The sequence below is a fragment of the Calidris pugnax genome, unplaced genomic scaffold (assembly GCF_001431845.1).
Source record: "Calidris pugnax isolate Ruff unplaced genomic scaffold, ASM143184v1 scaffold45, whole genome shotgun sequence".
NCBI classification, from domain to species: Eukaryota; Metazoa; Chordata; class Aves; order Charadriiformes; family Scolopacidae; genus Calidris; species Calidris pugnax.
Window position 1 is genome coordinate 3392335 of NW_015090764.1, and position 23544 is coordinate 3415878.

The 23544-nt window shown below is 40.7% G+C and overlaps 2 protein-coding genes across 5 annotated transcripts in view; one reads left to right on the forward strand and one right to left on the reverse strand.

Annotated features, from left to right (window-relative positions):
* Window positions 1-17081, forward strand: part of PITPNM3 (PITPNM family member 3) — a 61611-nt gene extending 44530 nt beyond the window's left edge. The window contains exons 12-20 of one of the 2 annotated variants that reach the window (XM_014957588.1): window positions 2125-2319; window positions 3055-3203; window positions 6079-6195; window positions 6886-7002; window positions 7125-7273; window positions 8584-8733; window positions 9593-9776; window positions 10180-10308; window positions 10709-17081. In XM_014957588.1, the coding sequence (XP_014813074.1) occupies window positions 2125-2319; window positions 3055-3203; window positions 6079-6195; window positions 6886-7002; window positions 7125-7273; window positions 8584-8733; window positions 9593-9776; window positions 10180-10308; window positions 10709-11017 (1499 nt within the window). In that variant the 3' untranslated portion in view covers window positions 11018-17081. The remainder of the gene's footprint in view (window positions 1-2124; window positions 2320-3054; window positions 3204-6078; window positions 6196-6885; window positions 7003-7124; window positions 7274-8583; window positions 8734-9592; window positions 9777-10179; window positions 10309-10708) is intronic. The other variant, XM_014957675.1, reaches the window with a different exon arrangement.
* FAM64A (family with sequence similarity 64 member A) lies at window positions 16832-23535 on the reverse strand. Of its 3 annotated transcripts, XM_014958436.1 has the most exons (5): window positions 22918-23386; window positions 22490-22815; window positions 21336-21670; window positions 20066-20112; window positions 18592-18726 (listed from the first exon to the last, which is right to left on the reverse strand). In XM_014958436.1, the coding sequence occupies exons 1-4, from the start codon at window positions 23009-23011 to the stop codon at window positions 20082-20084; spliced, it is 786 nt and encodes a 261-aa protein (XP_014813922.1). In that variant the 5' UTR covers window positions 23012-23386; the 3' UTR covers window positions 18592-18726; window positions 20066-20081. The 3 variants fall into 3 exon arrangements, with proteins under 3 accessions (XP_014813996.1, XP_014813849.1, XP_014813922.1); XM_014958510.1 differs by lacking the exons at window positions 20066-20112; window positions 22918-23386 and adding an exon at window positions 23416-23535 and having other exon boundaries at window positions 16832-18726; XM_014958363.1 differs by lacking the exon at window positions 20066-20112 and having other exon boundaries at window positions 16832-18726.
* Between the last annotated feature and the right edge of the window lie 9 nt (window positions 23536-23544).

The window sequence follows — 23544 nt, forward strand, 5'->3', positions numbered from 1 at the left end:
TTCTGTCTCCATTTTAGTGGGAATGAAAAAACAAAACTCTTGAAAAATTATAATGGGGGAGGAAGGATAAGATTAGGGTCAATTTGCAACTGTTTCAGCAGAGCAACAACGATTCAGAAGCAGAAAATTTATTTTTAAAATACAACTTTTTTTTATTCAGTGAGTCAGGGGAAACAGATAGTATGTATCAGAACACTGCCAACCATGAGCACTTCATGGAGATTTAGCGCTCGTTTTTAGGATTTGTTGCAGCTTCCTCTGTGGAATTCCCTGTTGGTTGATGTTTGGGTCAGGGTTCTGGTTCAGACCCCTAAAGGTGTGCAAATTGGCACCTTCCCTGTTCCTCACTGCTTATGTCTGTGGGTTCTGTTGCTCTCTTCAGTGAACTCATTTGCTGTGGTATTTTAGGCCACCTAATTTGGGGTTTGTTGTCAGAAGAACCAGGTGCCTTGCTGGACGACATAGAATCGGACCTTTTACTTCCTTATGCTGCTTCTTTCACTGCAAAGAGCATTTAATACTTCATCTTGTGAGTTAACTAATAGGAAAGTAGCATTGTATTTTCTTTTCAGTTGTCTGTGTTGGTGTCCATATAGTTTGCCTGAGACAAAGGAAGTAGAGAAATTATCCTTCCATTCTTTTCACTTCCATCAAGCTTTCCTGTAGCCACACATGGCTTTCCTTGCTGCATGGTGTCAACAAGATTCCTTTGAAACAACAGTACATTGCAATTTCCTTAATGAAAACTCTAAGCACCTGTTCCCATGGAAACTACAATTGAACATATTCTGTCCAAACTACATACCCATCACAAAGTGTTAGAATTAATCGTTTCTCTGATTCAGTTGGAGGGCAGCTCCTTGTGTTTTCTCATGCAGTTGAGATACTCAGGCTTATGTCAAAACAAGCCAGAATCTTTCTAGCTGTGTCTGCTTTTTGGAAGGGAGGAGATTGTAGGGAGCTTTGCTGCCATTTGTTTTCATTTAACAGTGACATGTTTTACCAGTTCTGATATTCTATAGGCACTTATGCTTCCAATGTATATTTTTAAGGAATGGTGACCTTGAAAGCAGCAGCTTCCTGTTGTGTTTTCCTGTGTGTATTCATTGCATTGAGAGTTGGTAAGACTGGAAAAGTTGAAGGGAAACTTATTCCCAGCCTCCACTACATAAAGAATCATATGAAATAGTATCCAACCTGAGACCATGTGAAAGATGAGCACAGCACGATTGCAGTTATTTGTCTGAAGGGGACTGAAATACGCTCAGAAATGGAGCAATACATCATCCAGGGCCGTCTGCTTTCTTTTGTATTGTGTGCATTGAACTGGGTGTCCTTTTTTCTTCTGTTCACTGTTTTAATCTCTCCAAGAAGTTTTTTCTCTGAAAAAAAACACTGAGGAGTCAGTTGATTTGATATGCACTTTGCTGTATGTCCTGTCTCCCAGTTGAGGTTCTGCCTTTCCTAGGTACAGCAGGGATGTGCAGGCTGCTTCAAGCAAAATTATCAGTAATGCTTTTATTTAAATGCATGTCTGTTCTTACATGTTTCAAAACACTCCTTCGGGAGGAAGGCTGTGTTTTTTTCATTAAGTACAGGTGTTAGCTGTGGCCCTTGGCTTTGTCAGAGTGGCATGAATAAATGAGAATTCTGTTCCATTTGGGAACATGCAAACCAGTAGATATCCTTGCTGAAGGTTCTCTCTCTAAAGTCATTTTGCTCATGTCAGGAAGAGGACAAGAGAAGTGTCGCAGGTTCCTAGGGCTGTGTAGCTCTTCTCAGGGATCACTTCAAAATGGACAGGGTTGAGACAAAGTAAAATAGCTTCCCAACATCAGTACCCAGTTTGGAAGATCTTGGCCAAAGCACCCACCTGCTGTTGCACTTTGATAGCAGTGGGTTGTCTTTCTCCATTTAGTTGCACCGTCTCATGCTGTCCTCCTCACTCTGAAGGCATTTCATCTGTGGTCATTAAATCTGGTATTATTCAGGAAAATGCTCGTTAGTTCTGTACTAAAAACAAAGTAAAAAAAAAAAATTAACACACACACACTAGTTCCAAAGGCATGTTGTTCATCCCATTGGTGTTTTTTTTTTTATTATTTTAATTTCTGTAACCTGCAGGTGATGCTATCCACAACCACAGTGCTCTGTTCCTTGAGAACAGCTCTTTGAACATACCTTTCTCTCAGGAGAGCCCTGGATCTCCAAACGCATCTGATCAACCACAAGGAAAAACAAGAAAGTTGAGCTTGGCCAGCACAAACAGTGAAAACTCAGGGTCAACGGAAAGCTTGCCATCAGCAGACCTCACCAACAGTGAGTGGAGCCTGATGCTGTGTGCTGTCTGATCTGGCAACAACCCTTCCCTCCACATCCTTTCTGTGGAAAAGTTTATTATGAAAAGGAAAATTACCCACTTGGAAATTTGAGGAGAATGAGAACAGCCTAAATTGCTGCGATTTTAAATAACACAATTTAGCATCCTCTTCTGTTTGTAATTAAGTAGATAAATAGACGTGAAGTCACAGTTTTATATTAAGGTGCCACTCATAAATAGTCATTAAGGGTTTCATACTAACAGGGGTTTAGACACGTTCCAAATATGAAGAAATATAGATAGATAAGATTTGTCACCCATAATTAAAAATGCTATAAATGATTATATTGTCCTGTTACAGACTTTAGGCGTATGTCAATATTCCATTCACTATTTGGGAAGCATTTGCAATTCTTAATCTGTAACATTATCATAAAAGTACTAGTCTTTCAGGGTATGTTTTCCATGGACTAGGAAGCAATGGGAATCACACTGAGGTGATTACTCCTTCTTGGACCCAATAGAACTGTTTAGATTGAAGACATTTAAGTGATGATGCAGTCAGTGAAAACAGAACTTTCATATTTGATAGATATTTTTAACAGGCTCTAAATGTCAAGGTTAAAAAAGCAGACTTCATTCAATTGTCTAGATTAAACGTAAAGACAGCAAGAGATTTATTAAGAAGATATTTTATAGAAATGTGATGCTGTTTTGTTTGGTTTTTTTTGTAGTTACTGCAAAGTGGTGGGGAACAAAACGAATAGATTATGCCTTGTATTGTCCAGATGTGCTGACAGCCTTTCCAACCGTGGCCCTGCCACATCTCTTCCATGCCAGCTACTGGGAATCAACAGACGTTGTGGCCTTCATTTTAAGACAGGTCATTGATCTATTTATTTTTTCTCTCTGCAGCAAATAACCTTGTGATTGTTAATTGCATCTTCCAAGGGTGATCAGTCTCTTAACCTTTAGTTAGTTAGATGGCTAACTGTGGTTGCATCACATGCAAATGGGTGTAGGAGATGTGGATTCATTGGAGAGGGGAAGGGGACAGTGAGCCCCCCATTGGCACCGCTGGCTGGTGCTCCAGTTTCTGACTGTGTGGCTGGGAACGCGCTGTCCCATACACCTCGCGCACCGCTCCCGTGCCCCAGATCAGTATAACCCTGTATTACGTATTAATTTCCTCCTGATTTGAAGGAGTAGGATATCTCCAAACTTAGTTAATTATGTATTTCCCCAACAAATATCAAATTATTAGCATACATTTGATAATAAACCAGCAGTTTGAAAGTACTGCTCCTGTCAGAAAATCAAGTCTCTCCTGTAACTATACCAGAGTATTTCAAGGCATTGTGTGCACCGTCTCTTCAGAATTTATTTCCAAGTCATATGATGGATTTCTTGTTCCTACCATGTCAGTAATTAGACAGCAGCTTACAGTGACATTATCCCTAACACAGTGCTCTGACCTCTAGAGAAAGTGAGAAGGCTGAGAAATCTCACCTGTGCTACAAAGAATAATTAAAGGTGCTCAAGTGAAACCTGCAGGTTAAGTGTCCCTCCAAGAACCCGAAGTGACCCTCACCTGAAAACCAGTCACAAGCAGTTTAATTTGGATTAACCTAAGAATCAGTGTATTTTTTACATCCCGTAAATGATGAAACAGATGCTGCCAGGAAAACAGTAGCGTGACTTTTTTTCATTAAATCAGTTTGGCAGATGTCAGTGTGCCTGCCTCTCACGACTCCTTTTGCTGGTCTCTGAGTGTTAATCCCTCCACTCCATGGTGCTGGTGTCAAGTGTCAGTTCCCTGGAGACTCACCCGGCAGCTCTGGCAGTGGAAGCTCAGAGTCCAAGTTCCCTCTGGGTCACAACTGCTGCAGAGTCACCCTGTGCGGTCGTACTGAGCCCCATCTCCACATCCCCATCTGTGAGTGGAGAGGGCACCAACCTGGCTGGTAACCAGACCACTCGAGGAGTTTCTGATTGCCGTTTTTAATTGATAAAATTCTAAGAGTCCTTCAGTCTCTTGCTGTCCTTTCAGAGGATCCTTTAGTATATCTGATTCCAGTCAAAATGTGTCATCAAGCAATGCAGAATTTTAAAAGCTAATGTAAAAAGCTTTGTTTATAACTAGCATCACCTTAATCAAGGCAAAGCAGGAGTTGCTGAAGAATTTTTCTGTGAACCAGAACAGTCTCCGGAACAGGAATTTTACTTGATGCTCATCCCAAATCTACTGGAAATGACAGGGTGCAAATCCCTGTTTTTTCTGTTCAAGGACCCTAGATAATTGTACATAGATGTTTCTCCTCTCCTTTGCAGCTGTCTTATAGCTCTTGTCATCTCGTCTTCTTTCTCAGGAAAATTTTTGCCTGGAATTCATCAGAACATTCTCCCATCTTTCCTTTCAAATATCTCTCTGAGCCCTGTTAGCAATCAGTCTTACTTTATTCTACTTGTTATTTCTGTGCATTCATATCAAGTTGCATTATTGTGCCTTACCTAGCCTTGTATGTGCATTACAGCTTTTAGAATTAATAAGCCCTTCAAGCAGTTGGAACATGCCTGTAAAGTGATATGTGAGCTCACAGCGCTACATAAAGGACTGGTTAGCTCCAGCGTGGTCTGGACATTCTGCCCTTGCTGGGCATTAAGGTTAAGGCTAATGGCTCCTGAATGCCCCATGGGCACATGCATTTCCTGCATGTGACCTCCAGTGAATTGAATTTATGCCAATTTGTTAAAAAATGCAGTGACCTCTCAACATTACTATGATTTGTTGCATGCAAACTGCTTTGCTAAGGCTGAATGCAGCAGGATTTTAGTCAAGGGACTTCATACGAGAGATCTTTCAAAATGATTCTGGTCCGCTCTTCCAGAGAGGACACCCAGGGTGGAAAACTTCAGCACAGAAAACCAGCTGTTCAACTTGAGTAATTTTCTGCTAGCTTGTGAAAGAGACGGACTAAGCTATTTCTTATTCAAAATGAAGTAGCCTCTCGCAATCCATGATCACAGGATGCAACCCACAGATTTTAGTAAGACAGGGCTTGTAGTTTCAGTTGAAACAGGACATAACCCACAGATTCTGAAATTGGTGGTGTGTCCTGAAATCAGAGTTGGACATGCAAGTTTCATGGTAAGTGTGTGATATTCAGGTTGTAAGAATGTGTAGCTTGTGTGACATTAGGGTTCTGCACGTTCACAAGTTATAGTCCTCTTATCTTCAGATGTTACTAGCCACAAGCCAAATCCTGAGCTTATCACAGTGCAGTGGTGAGCAGTAGCCAAAAGGTGATAAGAATGATTCTGCCTGGGTAATATCTATAGAAAATCGATAGAGATGGTATCAGGAATCTGACTTCTACCCCATAAAGGACATTAAAAAACACTTCTGTGGTCTTACGCTGCAATACTGACTCTGCAGAACATGAGCGGACAATGTGACTGTCACTTGATTCCATCCTAATGCTTTTACCATTTTCTCTGGAAGAATGTGCAAACCCTGTTGTGAATGGAAAAGCTATTCAATAAGTACTTGAGATGAAATGTTGGCCAACAGAGTGAAAGCAGTTTATTTGTCTATACAATTAATGGGAACATATGGCCTCTACTTCTTTCTATTTTCCTTGTGCTTTTGACTCTGCAGTGTCATTCAGCTGGGGCAGGAGCATACTTTCCCTTTCTTTGCCAAGTACCAGGAATCCCCAGGCCACACACTGTTTATTAAAATATTAATATAATTTCAGGTGATGAGGTATGAAAATGTAAATTTCAAGGAAAATGATAACCTGGATCCAGCAACATTAAGTCCATCCAATCCACGAGAAAAATGGCTGCGCAAAAGGACACATGTCAAATTAAGAGTAAGTATAAATATGAATATATATGGCAGCTATAGAACTCGGGTTTGGCAGCAATTTAAATGGAGTTTGATCTCTCAAAGCGTGAGTTTACATAACTGAATATGACTAAAGAACTGAAAACTGCTAATGTAATCCAGAAGCAAACAAATTGACAGCTAGGGAATAGGAACAATTTATTATTGGTTTATCACTGCATGTTGGGAGAAAGTATATTTCTTTTTTTAAATAACAGAAGGACTTTATGTTTCAGTTAAGCAAAGAGGTTGCTCTTCTATTTTCACATATGCTAGATGAATCCATAGCTCAAGAAAAAAATGTTTTCTTCATTCTTAAGTTGCCACTTCATTTAGAAATGTAAATTAAGATGTGTGTGTCTTGCACATAATTGAGTGAATCTATGGCACCACTTGAAGTGAAAGGTAATTGACGTTCCCTTGAATGTTCTTTCTTATTTAGTCATCTTGAGCGCTCCCACTAGAAAGTCTGTTCAGAAACCCACCATTACTGGAAACCTGGCTCCAGCTGAAATAGGAACATGGTTTTGCTGGTGCTCAGAGGTGCTCTGTGATGTATCTCAGACACTGTCTGGGGCTGTGTTTCTGTGTCACCGTTCATAGTAGCATAGCAGAGACAGTAGCCTCCTTCCAAAAGCAAAACACTACCCTTTTCCACCTTCTGCCCTTATTTCAGAATGTGACTGCTAATCACCGAGCTAATGATGTCATTGCAGCAGAAGATGGTCCTCAGGTACTAGTTGGGCGCTTTATGTATGGACCTCTGGACATGGTAGCTTTAACAGGTGAAAAGGTAAAGTTCGAGTAATTAATTTCCTCATTTTTCTGAATCTACTTTTATTAGAAACAGAGCCCGTAAACAGAGGATATGTTGCCTGCTATCGCACTCGATGATTGCTGTGTTGGTTTTTGCAGGTTGATATCTTCATAATGACTGAGCCGTCTTCCGGTAGGTGGGTGTACTTTGACACAGAGATATCCAACAGCAGTGGCCGGATATCCTACAGCATACCCAAGCAGAAGAGGCTGAGAGTTGGTGTGTATCCCATCAAAATGGTGGTCAGGTAATAGCTCCACTCTGGAACTACAGCTGTGATGGGCTGTCAGGAAGACGCCAAGGTGTAAGATTGAAGGGGGTGTGGAGGGAAATTTTCGTCAGTTAGTTATCTTTTCTCGGTCTTGTCACTGTGGTGTCAGCTCAGATTTGAAGCAGTGATCATCTGTTTACTGGCTGGTTTGGAGGGGCCCAGGCCAATGGGTTTATCCCTACTGCAACACAAATCCTGAGTGCAATTCCATATAAGAGCACTTGATCTTGCAAAATATGGGGACTGGATGACTGTAATCAGTCTTCTTGTGGCAAGAATATGTGACTTGGGATATTTTGCAGCCTGTTCATTGGGGAAAAGACTGCTGAAGGGTATAGCTTTGTGTTCTTCAGACTGGTAAGAAGATTTTCTTATTGAAGTTAACAGTAGAGGATGTACTGCCTTGTTCTCGGCACCTATTTATCTGTTGATGTCAGGCTGATCAAAAGAGTTACCTTAATTCTGTACTCAAGACCATGCTTGTTCTTAATTGGGAAAAGGAAAATAAAAATGTCAGCACCTGAAAATAAAAATTCATTTAAGTAAAATCAATCAGCTCTCCTACAGCATTTCTTTAAAAATCTCCGAGAAGACTGCATTTCACATGCCTTTCCACGAGAAAAGCCATCTATAATTGCATTTCTCTGTTGGGTTAGGTTTGTTTTGGGGTGGGCTGCCATTTTTTTTAAAAACCCACCTTTTCTGGATTGGTATTTCCACTGTAATTTGCAAGGGTAGAGGGATGGGTAATGCTGGTATTACCAACTGTTTGTCAATGGAGAAAAGCTGATTTGTGTAAGTACATGCCAATAAAAGGTGCATATCACTTCTTCCATTATAATTTCTAATGATTTGCCAGTAGCTGTAGACTGCTGGAAAAAAAATGTAGCTAATGTCAGTGTGCTAGGTGTGTATGTATGTGTGCATGTGCATACATATAGCATTCATGCCCTATATATGTACATATGTAGAAAGATGGCATGATTGAGTAGTAGTTTGAGTAATTCAGGGTACTTTTGGCATTTTTTTCCTAAGTAGTTTAGGTATTTATACGCATGTTATTTCTCATTAAAGTCAGCTTCCAAATTTGTCTTTGGAAAACTGTTTCCTAAAAGTTTAAGTTTTAATTGCTCCACGTAGGACTGAGATCAGAAGCCCTATTTATTTGACAGTGATTTTAAAGCTGTAGATCCAGACAGCTCTAATTTCAGGTCTTCACTAGAACATGCAGACAGTACACTCTGACATTTTGCTTTTAAAATGTATTTATTGCTTTGACTCTCCAGAGGCGACCAGAGCAGCGCCACAAGTTACCTGACTGTGCTTCCCCGGGGAATGGAATGTGTTGTGTTCAGTATTGACGGTTCGTTTGCAGCAAGTGTTTCAATTATGGGAAGTGACCCCAAAGTCCGAGCTGGGGCCGTTGATGTTGTCAGGTAAGTGAGATTTGCACCGTTCACTTTTAAAATCTTTGACTTTCCTATCTGAACCCAATGGGAAGGAAGAGGGCAAAATAGGTTGGTTTTTTTAACTAAGTAAGCAACAGTTCTTTAAAGTCCAGGATTCTTTGCTTGGACATCAGTTCTGCCTGATTTTCAGAGGAATCTTAGAATGCTGTGATTTACTTTGAAATTTGTAGTTTAAGTTACTTAAAGATTAAAGGTTGCTTCTTAGGAATATGGCCTTACAGTGTGTGTAGTGAATTAATAACCATTGCATGTGGTACTGTGATTAGAAAAGAGTGTATTTTGTGTTTCGTGAACTTCAAATAAGGACATACTTCTTCAAACATACAAAGTGCCATGAATGCAAGAGTAGGTTTTTGAGGAAAAAATTAAAAGGCTTTTTGATCTATTCTTGCAAATCTGTTAATGTTGCACTGGATGGGGAAATGCAGCTCTAATTTTGGAACTTGCATGGGAATGAAGGGACGTAAATCTTCAAGGTTTTCCACTCCTTAGAGTTGAAATGGCAGGAAATCTGATTAAACGTTTCAAAGGTAGCAGGACTCGATAAGTAGAAAAGTCTATTCTAAATACATTTTGAAATGGCTCTCACATTTTTTACGACACATTGTGTAAGAATGTCTCTTGCTTCCCTCCATCTCCTTCAAGATGTAGACATTATTACATAATTTCTCAATAGTAGCAGAGATCTAGGCATGCTGCTTTCTGCTTGCTGAAGGATAACATCCGACTTCTAACTGTCTCTGTGCTGAGAAAAGAAATGCTGACCAGAGGTCTGGGTCTTGTTTCTCTTTCTGCACTCACATAGTTTATCTGCTGTTTCTGACAGGCATTGGCAGGACCTGGGATATCTGATTATCTATATTACTGGCCGTCCAGATATGCAAAAACAACGTGTGGTTTCATGGTTGTCTCAACACAACTTCCCACAAGGGATGATCTTCTTCTCAGATGGACTTGTTCATGACCCACTGCGACAAAAGACCATTTTTCTCCGGAATCTCATGCAAGAGGTACTAAAAACCAATTTATAACCTTAAAACCTTTTTCCAGAGACTGTTATCCCATGATGTTAGAGATCTCCCTTCCTCTTGAACAGTCAATCTCACTGGCCATCACAGAGTCTTTTTGCCATTACTCAGTTCTTTTCTCACTTTTTAAAGAGCAAGGAAGGCTGATAAAACATCCGAAGGGGCCTCCTGGCATGACAAATAAATAAATGAACTACTTATTCTTTCCTGTGTGCACATGTGTAGTTCTTGCTGGCATGCAGGCAGAAAGATTTAGCTTACTGTGGTTTGCAGAATGAGGTTGTTAGCAATGAACTCATCTGCTGCTTCATTGCAAAACAAGTGCCATCCTTGTAGTGCGTGGTGTTCAATAGAGCGTTCACTTTGGAAGTAATATTTGTTTCAGTGCCACATCAAAATCTGTGCCGCATATGGTTCCATGAAGGATATTTCTGTGTACAATGTCTTGGCTCTGTCACCATCCCAGATCTACATAGTTGGACGATCAACAAAGAAATACCAGGCACAGTGTCAAGTAAGTAACTCTCACTACTCCATCAGGAAGTCCTGGGGGGAGCAAGGAAACGCATACCAGGGAATGCATGGGCAATCACACACACATACAAAAAAGATAAAGAGCAGAGACAGTGTTTCAGAGAAAGGAGGACAGTTTTGCTTGCAGCTGAGGCATTTTCTGGCATGGTGGATAATAAAGCGAATTGAGTGGTCATAGGTTGTATCTGCAAGTGCATGTGTCATGTATTGCTGAACGACAGAAAGGAACAGGTCACCAGAAAGAAAAGTGAGGGGCGGGGAGTATTAATATTCTGTAGGTGTCTAATTGGGATGCCAAAGATAGGAACCTAATTCCTCCTAGAGCTCATAGGTTGAGGCAGCAGTAATTTGTCACTCCCTTTCTTTCCTTCCTGTTTCAGTTCCTCAGTGAAGGTTACGCAGCCCACTTGGCCTCGCTGGAGTTCAGTCTCCATTCACGACCCAAAAAGAACAACTCTCGGATGATCTTGAGAAAAGGCAGCTTTGGCCTCCACTCCCAACCAGAGTTTTTGCGCAAGAGAAACCATCTCCGCAGGACTATGTCTGTGCAGCAGCCCGACCCACCTTCCTTGAACCCCAAGCCAGAGCGTGCCCAGAGCCAGCCCGAGTCAGACAAAGATCACGATAGGCATTTGCCCTCCATTGTCTGGGTTCGAGGTGGAGTTCACAAATTTGAATCTGTCCCCTAGGAAGCTTGGGAATATAGATCTTAGGTGCACCCCATTCAACTTGTAGGCATGTCTCAAAGATAGTATTTAGGCAGCTTCAAACTAAGAGATGTAAAGGGGAACCTGTACCTCAGAGTCTTCCCTGCTCTGGATTCTGCCTTCTTACACCAACTGGGGAACTTCCAGTCTGTTCCTCTTGACGTGTTTATTGGGAAATTTTAAAACAATCTAAAACTATTGCAAGTGCTTATAACATCCAAGCAACAAGAAATATCTTCAGTTATTTTTTACAACAGATATAATAAAATGTGCAATAAGAGAAAAAGCTGTAACAGGCTGATTTTACTCAGAGTGATCGTGGTATCAGCTAACTAGCTGCACCAAAAGCAGTATAAGGAGTAGGTCCAATAGGTTACAGAGAAGGTTTACACTTCAGACGTTGAATAGTTATATCTGTTTCCACTTCACTTTGGATAAAGGGATAGACTTGCAAGGGAAGCAGAGGTGGGAACTACAGTAATGGGGGGTCAAGATTTGTACAGCAAGATGCTTTTTGGGTGCCTTAAACCCAAGATTTGCTTTCAGCGTATAGTGCTGTCAACAGACCCCAGCATGAGACCTCGTGTTTGTGTGAGGTGCTGAACGTGGAGTAAATGGGAGAACTCCACTGGTGAACCAAATCATAAAAACTTCATTTTAGAAATAAATGTGTCTGCCACAGTTTGAAGCAGTTAGTGTTGCTGTTTACGAAGTAGTGTGCAAGTATACAAAAATCACATTGTTTTGTGGAACTTGGTGACTGCAAAATGTGTGGGCTACTCACACGGAGATCGCTCTGACCATCTCGGTCTGAGAGACAGATCCTAGGACGGTGAGCTAAAGGGAGCCCGTTTACTAAGGGATCTACAAACTTCAGAGCAATCACTTTTTTCATTACTCTGATTAGAATCTTTACACTGGAGAAAAAAAGTAATGGAATTCCTATGGGTAAATTGTTTACTTTCTCATGCTTTAGAGCAACTGCTGTGTTAAGACAATCTGTAGCATTCAGAAGTACAGCATTTGAGCTTCAAAGAATGGACATGCCAAATTACAGGTGCCAAATAGACATTTTCCTGCTGATTTAAATTTTTATCAAATCTCTCAATGAATTTATGAGAAGTAAAATGTGTGAAATTTTCCCCAAGTGGTAATATTTCTAAAGTGCTGTAGTTAGTTCAACATAGTAGCAGGTGTCAGATTCTTCATGCAGCTACTTCCACTGCACTAACTTCACCAAGAGAACTTTAATGACTGAACCGAAGCATGTTTTAAAACCTGCAATGAAATGACAAATGCACACAAATCCCCTTTTCTTTAACAATTAAAACAGGGCTATTGACAGAGAAAGCTTGAAGTCAATAGGAAAATTCTTTTTCAGGTTGGTTGGTTTAATTTTGGGGAATGGGGGTGGAGAGGGTGTCATGCCTTTCCGCACCTCCCATTCCCTGCCTCACTTTCAGGTTTTCCAGGTCAGTAGTTAGACCAGAAACAGTCTTGCAACAAGTCTTTGGTTAATGATTTTGAATGTTGACATGTAAAGCAAACAAGAAATGCAATGGAAAACTATTAACAGTGCAGAAGTAAACCTAAGTCTTTACTCCCTATTCACCCAAAAGTTTCAGTATGATCTTTGAAAAGCATAATAATGTGGCTTTTGCCTTAAAAAGCAAGTAGCTTATAAACGGAGATCTTTGATTTATTTTTTTAGACATTACTTGGCAAGATCATCAGTTATCTATTTCAAACTTCTTGATAGATCTCTGGCACATCAGTAATTTGTTTTTATAATGCTTCCCTTAAGGGAAGGGGTAATCTCTGCTGAAGATTTAGGAAAGATATTAAGTTTGGTAGCTCACACTAATTGGGAGCAGGTAACTACATTACAGGGGAACGGGTTTTAATGCTCTGTTGCCAAGTCAGCCAGCTACCAAAGCTAAATGAAAGATACCCACAAACTACATTGAAGCAGTCTTCAGGTTTACAGATGCTTCCCCAATAGCATCACACCTAGTTCTTTAACCTACAAATTTGGAGGAAATATTCTGTGTTCTGTCTTGGCCCACTGTGTCTATTAATTCTAATCAGAGAGTCTTTCTCTCCTCGCATCCTCCACAGCGAGGAGGAGCATCTCCCTCCCTCAGTTCACTGTTAATGTGCTCCTGATTGTGAGCTTTAAAAATGCGCGGGAATCCAAGGCTTGGGAGGTCACTAAGCAAATTTTAAATTTGCTGAGGGGACCTAAAAGCAACGCTGATGAACCACAAAGTTCTTTTTAAGCACTGGGTGTTGTGTATCGTGTCTCCTGACAGTAATCACTGTTGCTGCTGCAAAGTTCAAAGCTAATGTTGCTTTAGCCGTCTACCTCTCTCATCCAAGAGACTCCAAAATCTATTTTTCATTTTAAGTTGCTGTAGTAGAAAGGCCTGCTTCCTTTCAGAAGAGGGATCTGTGTGTAACTCTGTGACTATGTTAAAGGAACTAGTGTCTGAGTAGAAGGTTGAGAAATCTCCTAGGTTGTTATGGTCTGTCTTACTCTTGCAGACACAATGCCATTTTGCAGGGTACAATGTCATGAAAATTCTGATTTTGTGTATTTATATTAATAACTGGGTCACCTTTGCAGTAGTCACTCTGCTGGCTTCTCTTAAGAACGGTATGAGTTAATAATAGTAGTAAAACAAATGCTAGTGTATGTGTGCATGATTTAGAGTGGTCACGATTTCGAAGTTTCTACACGTGATGTAGCTAAAAATATTAAGCTAAAAATATCAAACTAAAAATATTTTCCCTAACTTTGTTACCTTCAATATACGAGAGCTTATGTGGCCTTTGCATAATTCCAAGACTACTTATTGCTCAGGGATAGAATGGTTTAACTCCTGATCACATGCCTCCAGCTGAGCACGTTGGCACACAATGATACAGGCATTAAGTTGGAGTTAAGGCTTCATGCTAATTAGGAGCCGAGCTTCTAAAACATCACATGCCAGATAAATTTGTTTGAAAGCACTAGTCAGTTGCGTCTGAAATCGTAAAACAACTTCTGTTGGAGCTGAGAGTATGAACAAGGTGTGATTTCAGACATCAGATATTCCATGGTGCAGGCTGGGGACGTGTCTGCTGAACCGCTCTTGGGCTTTTTCCCTGCTGTGCCTAGGGCGATTCCTGAGGTTTGCCTGGTGATTCACAGGTTTTATAGCATAATTTTCAATCATGTTTTGTCTCAGAACATTTCCTTCTGGTCAGAATTTTAGTTATGCGCTTTGTCCATGTGAAACTGCATGCAGTGGTTCATGGGCGTTCACTTTGCAATTGGATTTGTTTCGTTTGTGCTTTCCTGGAGGATTATCAATCCTCCTGAGCAGACCCTTTGCTGAGGATGAGCTTGACCCTGCAGTCGTCCTGCTCCTGCTGCCGGTCCTCTATGCTGCGCTCTCTGTGCAGTCAGGGCTGACTGGGCATTAGGGGCTGTGGAGGTGCAAAGCGCACAGGAATGGGGGTGCTGGGGGAAGGCTGGTTACACCCTCTGCAGCTCCAGCACCTTTGGTGCCTCCCATCTGTTACAGAAAAGCACATTCTTTTAACCTGCTGAACAGAGGAAGCGAAGTGAAGCTGTAAAACAAACCTGCTGTTGCAGCAGGTGCAGCCCTATGTCAAGGCAAAGCAGGGCACAGCTGGGAGCATTTACTTCTTTGCTCTGTTGGTACAGATCCAGCTTTAAATTACTGTAAAAAAAAATGGCTGTGATTAATAGCAGTGGTAGACATATCTGAGCTATTGTGAAAACACACCTTCACAACTGTGGTGTTTTGGGGTTTCTTTTGTGTGTGTGTGTTTATGTGTGTGTAGCTACTGGAAGACACCTTAAGTGAAGTCTTGGTTCTGCTTTCACAGCAAATTTGTAACTGATATATTTTAAAAAAATAATATTAAATGGCTGTTTATTCAATTTTGTTGTCTAGTTAGGTACGTTTGAAAAAAGATATCATTGTATAAAGAGTGCAGAATATTCCACAGACCTGAATAGTGATGTTGATCCAAATCTGCTTATTATGAATAACTTTTGGTTTTTTCAAAGTGTTTATGTACACTAGTGTTCTTGGAACAGAATCTTGCTTGACCAAAGTACTCCTATTTAGTTTTGTGGCATGGTTTATAGCTATTCAGCATAAATTTTTGTTAGGTGTAAAAATGACATGGCATTGATAATTCTTGTTCATTGGGGTTCATGAGAACTGCCATTTTGATATGTTTTTATGAAAATAGTGTCTTAATTCTTAGAGATTACTTTCACCTATTTCTCTAGTACCTGGGGAAGTCACTTCTAAACAGTTAAAACTTGCACTAGTTATGTAGAATTGGAACCATCAGTAAACTAGAGGAAAAAAATATTACATACCTTAAGCTATTAAACAGAACGATGGCGCTTTATTTGGAAGTTCCACCATTCTGCAAATTAGCCTTTGTTTGCCGTTATTAGTGATCAAGTTTTCCCACATACATTGTAGTCTTTAGGGCAGGGCACTGCCAGTGTGTGTATTTAAGCAAATCTCCAATATTTAGATCTATAGTATCATCATGGACTTCATGGAATAAACTTAGAAGGGAAAAAAAGACATTTTTCCTTCTTTCTGTATTGTTTCCTGTCTTAAACTTGCTAAAAACTTTGCTTATGAGCATTTTTAATAGTACTTGAAATCAATCAGTATTTTCAGTTTTTAAAATGTGCAAGTGCAACAACTGTTACTCGGTAAATAGGATTTTCCCCAGTTTCCCCCCCGCCCTTGCCATCTAAGCCACAGAAAGGTGAGTAAATCATAAAAATACTAGATGGAATATGGGCACCTTTTAATAAGCTCATTGGCTTAATAACAGAGAGGAGAGATTGTACCTGCAATTTCATCATATTTCTGATTAGAGCTTGAAATGTGGGATCTGAAATCAAGATTTCTGTGTTGAATTGTTCGTTTTAGGCATGCAGGGGAGAAAGTGGCACTTTCCATCCTCATCTGGAGCTGGTACAGGATATAATTCCCATAGACACCAAACTTTCCAACTTACCTCAGCTTTTCCAAGAGCAATGATTGCTCATGGTCTGTGTTCATAGCTTCAGAAGAAATTCTGGGTTTAACAAGGTAATTTGACTTCCATGATGTTTAATAACCCAAGTGTAAATATAAGTTCCTACAGATTATCCTCAATTCAGTCCCCATAGAAATGGTGGTAATAACACATTTTTCTGGATGAAAAGAACTCTTTTTTTTTTTTTTTTTTTTAAAAAAAAAAAAAAAAAAAGGAAATGGCCTGGAACAGCTAGAATCCTGTGCCATGGACTCTGGAATTGAAGTCAGGTGTTGGTATTTCCTCTTTCCCTCATTTTAGTTCAAGACCAAGGAAAGGGGATTACAGTTTACCCTTTATTTGTATTTATCTCAATAAACTACCTTTGAAACTGGATATAATTTGGTGGGGAAGAGAGGAAGGACATGAAACAAATCTGACAGCTCATTTCTCTCTTGTAAGGAAGTACAGCACTTACTGGGGGGAGAGGCAGGCGTACTGTGATGTCTTAGGAGATAGTATATACCTGAGATTACAAGGTTGAAACGTAATTCACAGATTGCAAGCTTTAAAGATAAGGTTATTCTGGGAGGACTGGTGTAGGGCCCAGAATGGCAGTCCTCTCACAGAACCCCAAGCCTTCTGCATAACTTATTTTTCTATTTGAGGGGGATGGAAGGGGGCAGTCCACTTACAACTGAATTCATACAAGGAAACTTGAAATTGTACATGTTCTTTCAGTCTATAGTTTTATTAAGTACGTACTTTGAAATATTGTTTGTCAGTGAGAAGGTTCTATCTGGTGACAAATGTTTATATTTCTTATGGCTGCCTTGTAAAGATTCAGAAGTGTACAATAATGAATTTCTTAATATGAAATAAGGAGTTAAGATTTCTACAACTGGTATAGATTTTGATGTGAGCTGGTTTTTAAAATCTTATAATAGACTACTCACTTAAATAAAAATTTCCTTGCCTTTAAGCAGTGTCACTGATTTTTCTTACCAGTGATGTGGGAAGTATTAGAGAATCATTGTACATGTCCTAGTAGCCAGTGGAAGCAGTATAAAAAGAGGCTGTTTAATACATCTGACTGTCTGAAATAATACTTAGACTGGAGGTTGACTTTTCACAAAGCTCTAAACCTCCTTTCTTTTGAAAACTCATATAAGAAAATATTTCTGTGATGAGACACCATCTTTGTGAAAGCTTTATAGAAGTGTTTGAGTGCATGCAAAGAATAAACTTCAAGCTACCATTCCGTATAGAAAGGTGGTTAAAAAACCCCACAACTCAAGCCACAACAGAAAAAAAACCACACACAAACCCATCAAGAAATAACACAAGCTAAAGCTCTCAGTCTCCTGAAAGCCTGGAAGTCAGGATTGTGTTCATGTTTCCAGCCCTCATAAACTGTTTCACTACTTTAAAGCAGTCTAGTTTGATGAGAAAAAAACGGGAGCAAGCTTAAAATCATTAATTACACAAATCAGAATTAAAAATGACTGCTTCCCATATTTTTTCTTAATATCATTAAAATTTTAATAATTACAGTTTTACTAAATTACATGTACATCTTAAAAGCATAGAGCAAAGTTTCCCACATCAATCTTTTGTTTGAAGGTTCATCTTAGAGTGAATCCAAGAAGCCTGCACAAAGCTGCTGCCATGGAAAACAGCCCTGCTGGTGAATTCTAGAAGCTTGAGAAATCTTTGCTTTAGTTTGAAAGACTGAACTTTGTTAAATGGAATCACCTACCAAAAAAGGTTTGTCAAATTAATGTTGTGGGTTTTTGTTTTTTTTAAAGTAATTATAAGCAAAATACAGGTATCAAACACTTAGTATACTTCATCAAATAAACTCTAATAGGATTAGCTATTCTAATAGCAATCTTAAGACCATGAAGTAGAGTCCTAATGTGGCTCTTCTTGTGGTGTGAGTGACTCCGCAGAAACCTGTTGCCTTGGAATGGCAGTTGTGGTCAGAACTCATACAAGCCACTTCTGTTTCATTAACTTCCAGTTAAACATGATGCTTAGTTTTTGGGTTGTTTTGTAAAGAGAAAAAAAAAAATTCAGACTTTCAAAATAATGGACTGGTACTTTTAGTATAGAAAGTACTCATACTAAAACTTGTGGCGATTGGATACCAGTCTAAATACTACTGTTACCTGTGATCACCCTTCCTAAGCCTGTGGCCCCTGCTCTGGCCATTCCCACTGGTCAGATCAACATGAGTTTCAAAGCACTTAATACCTTATGAACGTCACATTCACAATGGTCCCTCATCACAGCAGGAGATAACACCCTGTGGTACAACTTTGATTCTCCTGTTCTCTTGAGAAGAGAAAGGAATGGAAGGGAAGTCCTGAGCTGCTTTGTCACGAAAGATCATAAAACATAATGGCTTGTTCAGTGTACAGAGTGTACCCTTTCAAGTGCTACACAGAGCTCTCCTTTATATATGCTCATAAACTAACAATAGTTACAGCCACCTCTGTCTAGGTACCAAGTGCTCAACGGAGTTACTTCGCTCGCCTTCCAATAGCTTGAGAAAGTTCTGAGGTCGACGCGCAGACTGTAAGTTTTGTGCCATTAGATAGTAGTAGTTTGATATTGCGTGTTGCCTGCAGAAGAACAAGACTGCCATTAGCAACATGAAGTCAGGAAGGTCAATTAACTGATTTTGCCACAAATTACTGCAAAACTGTTAGATGGGAGCAAGGAAGAGGCCTGGAACCTGTACACTTTCACTGTATTAACTGTTCTAAACACTAGCAAGAAAATATTTTATTGTGTTCAGTGAGCAGAAATGGTAGTACACCAATTAGGTACTGCAATACTTTAACTAGCAGTATTTCTTGTGATGTAATTGAATGAATTAAAATGAAAAACATTAGAACCATACACAGAACTGGCAATTATAAACAGCTTGAGATCAAGGTTTGTTTCATCATGGCAAAGATGAAAAGAGAGCTGTAACACTAAACCTCATGGCAATTGGATACCAGAGCAGAAAGTCATATGCAAGACTCTAGGGGCACCTCCAAAATTATTTCACAATTATTCCAGTAGGCAACCTACAAACCAGCCAGTGACAGACACATTGTATGCACCTACACATGCAGGTAAACTGGAAGAAATTGCTTAGTGGAAGTAGTTCAGTATCACTGTTTAAAGCTTCGGTCAAACATTTGAATCTGCTCTCATTTTTCCTGAAAAATTACAGCAATCAAAGTCTTAAACCTATCTTTGTTGCTAAAACAGGACATACTATTCAGAATGTAACTTTGCCTTTAACAAAAAGAAACACTTCCAGTGTATCAGGTGAAGATATTAATGTCAAAATACAGATTTCAGTGAAGGTAATAGAGGCATTTACCAGGTAATGGTTCAATGAATTGACATTAGAAGTGATGTTTAGAAACTTACAGCAAAGAATTCCTGTTCCCATCCATTTAGGTACAGTTGCTGTGTTTAAAAATGCCAACAATAGAGGTATCAACTGCTCTTAATATGATAGCATCATCTTAACTGCTAAGACAATGCTAGGGATGGAAAAGAAAAGCTGTAAAATGAGACAGCTGAGGTAATAGTTTGTTCTGTCATGCTTTGTGATCTTCATTAGTAATCAGTGAGAACTGAGGTTGAATGACAAAGACATTAGTACCAGTATTTTTCTAGTCTGGGGTGAGGAAAGCTGCCGTTTGCATGAAGCCCAACTTAGGGTTCATTGCGAACCCACAGAGATTCACTAATCCACAATATAGAGGTGAAGTTTTACAACTGCACAATGATCTGCTGGAGCAGAAACAGCCACAGTGACCGTGAGAGAAGAACCCTGTGGTTCCACATAATAATACTTTGAAGAAGCCTGAGTTAATAAGCCTTTCTCTCTCCAAACAGCAGGTTTTCTCCCCACCAATGCATGCAGGAATAGACAATGTAAGTGAACAACTACTTTACCTGGTTGATACTATCTTCAGTTACAAATGAGAGAAACTGTCATATCGCTAACAGATGGGAGAATATTAGGAGTGAGATTTAGTGAACTTTCAATAGATACGATCATTAACTTAATACAAGATTTAACCTATAGTTATCTAGAAATGGTCTCATTGGTAAAAATTGAATTTTTGGAATTATATAGGATTTTAAGCCCTTACCTCTTTGTAGATAAAAGTACTTAATGCTAAGCCCTCTCTAGAGGATTTTAGGGGCTTGACGGTTAATTATTGAATACTTGACATCAAGTGTCCTAAGAAAGGAAGAGGTTTAGGGAATTGCCCTGTAATAAGGGCTATTGCTAAAAGTTGAGGGAGACAGTTAGTAATATTTAACTCTCGTCTTGCACAATGGCATCCTCAAATACCTGGGAGATTTGCTTAATTGGCAAATCCCTGAGGAGACCAGCTCCAGCTCGAAGTCAAACTCTCCACAAGCAGAATGATCTTTATTAAAGATCAAACGGGACAGACAGACAAGGTAACACTGCCCAAACCTCTATCCCCGCAGTAGCGACTCCAGTGACCTCCAGGCTTCACCCAGAGAAGTTTAGGGTTGTAGCAATCAGGCCCTTAATTCCACTCACAAACTGCTTCACATCTCCATTCACACCCAAGAGAGCTATCTTCCAATTCAGACAACGGGTTCAGATTCACAAGGCTTGCATTCAGCTTCTAGCTTTCACATTTCTCATGTAACTTTGACTAAAGCAAAAACCTGCACGTGCATTATGAAGTATTTCCCTAGCTCACATCCCTTAATGTAATCTTTGAGGCAGAAGTCTCTCTACTCTTAACAAAGACCTCGGCATAAGCAGAGCTATTCCAAGTATCTTTGTAATAAAAATAGCAACTTAGGAAGAGTTAGAGCTAAGTAGGAGTGAGACGTATTGAGAGCTTTTTTCTTTACCAGAAAGGCATCAGCAAAGAACTCAGGTGTGTCTCTAGTTTCTCACCACCAGTCCCCGTCAGTCAGATGGTGGGAGTGGGAGAGTGATTTTTTTAAAAGTTCTTGTCACAGCATAAAATTAAGTTTCATGTTTCAGCTTTACGCAGTGCTCGGTCCCTGTCTATACAGGTACTTGTAACTATTTCTTACCTATTCGAACAGCACACCCTTTCAGGGGAATAGGATAGTAACCCTCATATCTTGCCTTTCACTTTGGAAGATACTCTAAGCACAGTAAAAAAAGAAAAAAAAGGAATAAGGTTTACAAAAGAATGTGGCTTACATCTTTCTGCTGGCAGAAGCAGGTGATGAGTAAGGGCTCTTCAGTGCTGCTGCTCTTCTTGATCTCCGAAGAGAGACAGCACCTTTACCAAGCCAGGATGAGAAACCCCTCCCTTCTTTGTGTTCTGATGCCCTTGTTGGCTCAAGCAAGGCTCTTTTGCTAGATCTTGGGGTGCCTTTTGAACTGGCTGTTGGAGTAACACTCTTCCTATGACAAGGGTTATGAGGTGTATTACTTCTTTTCTTGGTAGAACTGGTTGCAGAGTTGCTGCTGATGGATTCAGCTGGAAAGGTCACCATCGAGCATGCTTGGCTTTGGCAAGACTTTTGTATTTTCTGAAAGAAGCATTAGACAAACATGTTATGCTAAATGAATTCAATTAGCCTGGATTTTGGAACCAGAAAGACAAGAAGCTGAATCCCTAGCTTGCTTTCTTGTGTCAGGTTTAGTCTAGCCTGAATGCTTCTCAATCCTCTGTACCCATTCGCATTGGAGTCCTTTGCTCCTTCAGTCCTTGGAACTTGGCAAGGACTTCAGCAGGCACTGGAACAGACCTCCTGCTGCTCTTATGCAGGAGAGAGACAGCTCCCCAACATGTCACAGATGCGGTTAAAATCAGACATCTCCACCAAAGGGAAGTGCAAGCTCAAGTTTGCCACCCTGCTACCATCTAGTGGTTTTCTTCAGTCCAAATTTAGATTGACTATAATGAAGTACATGATAACAAATAGTATGGGTACAGGAAAAGGAGTACAAAAAAAAAAAAAATTTAAAAAGTCCAAAGCACTGCACACTTCTCAGAAACAATTCTTTGCAAGCAATGGCAGTCCCTACCCACCTTCCTTGTGAAGGCTGCTCTGCCATACATGATGCAATACAGTAGGGGAAAAGCATTTTTTTAGTAATAAAGTCTTGATGAAACTACATCTCGTATTTCTCCTTTTCGCCTTCCTCCCTGTTCTGCCCGATCCATAATTTACCTGTCTATACTTTAGCAAGGATATTAAAGATTTTACTAGTTAGTGACAACCATAACAGTGTGCAAGTGTGTCAGATAGACTGGAATACAGCATTCTGTAGAGTCCAGAAAGCCGAGTACTGACATTGAAGCAAAAATTGAACTCTATCGACGTTACACTGCAAAGGCAAAGTACCTGGGACACTGTTCCAAAAGCATTTTTTGCTGTTCTTTTAATAGTCTGAAGAGTTTGGCACTTCTTTCTTGCTTCCAGACTTTCCCAAGTTGGGGTCCTACGATAATTCAGCTCTACATACTGTAATGGTACTCGTTTTCTTAGAGACATGCGGATAGTATTGAGAGAACTCAAAGAAGTCCTTCTCTTGAATTTGTCAGGTACAGGGCTCTCATCCTCATCGAAGTCACCTAGAAGCTGGTGTTTCCGCCAGGCCATTGTTGCCTTGACATTTTGGAGTACAGATACCATCTTGTTCCAGTTCTTGGTCAACCTTGTTTCTAAAACTAACAAAATGAGAGCAAGGTACAGCACAGCGTGAAAAATGAGAGTGAAAAACCTTTTACGATATATTCAGTTAACGTTTGCCTGAAACAACAAAACCAGACCTGAGCAGACTTTTACTTGGAGGCGTTGATTTTTACAGCTATTTAGGTCTGTGTGCCCATGAAGAAGTCTCCCACTGCGTTTCCAGCACTGCATATCAGACTGCGTAGGCTGCAAACCTCAAGCTCGCGAGGCAGAACGGTCTGTAACTGCGAATTTCATGTTGGTGTCTCATATCCCACAGTTTTGCCCTCATTCCAGTTCATTCGGAACCCACGGCAAAGGCTATCAGCAGCTCCTGCACCGGACACCGTGCGGTGCCCTGAGGCTCACCCGGGCCGCCGGCTCCTACGCCGGTTGCCCGCAGCCCCCCCACCCGCACGGCTGCGGCCCCGGCTAACGGCCCCGGCTCTGTCCCGCGGGAGGTGCGGCGACGGCGCGGGGAGGGCCCCCGTGTTTCCCACTGAAACGAGTGCGAAAGGCGACGCGGAGGCTGGCTCAGGCCTCTCACACAGCCAGGAAACTCGGGCCGCTCCGGCGGCTGCTCAGGCTGCACTCACCGGGACGGGACGCGCTGCTCAGGCTGCACCCACCGGGACGGGCTGTTCGGGGCTGCGCTCGCCGGGACGGGCCGCGCCGCTGCCAGCAGGAGCCTCCCTGCGCCAAGCCGCCACCGCGTTTGAACGCCG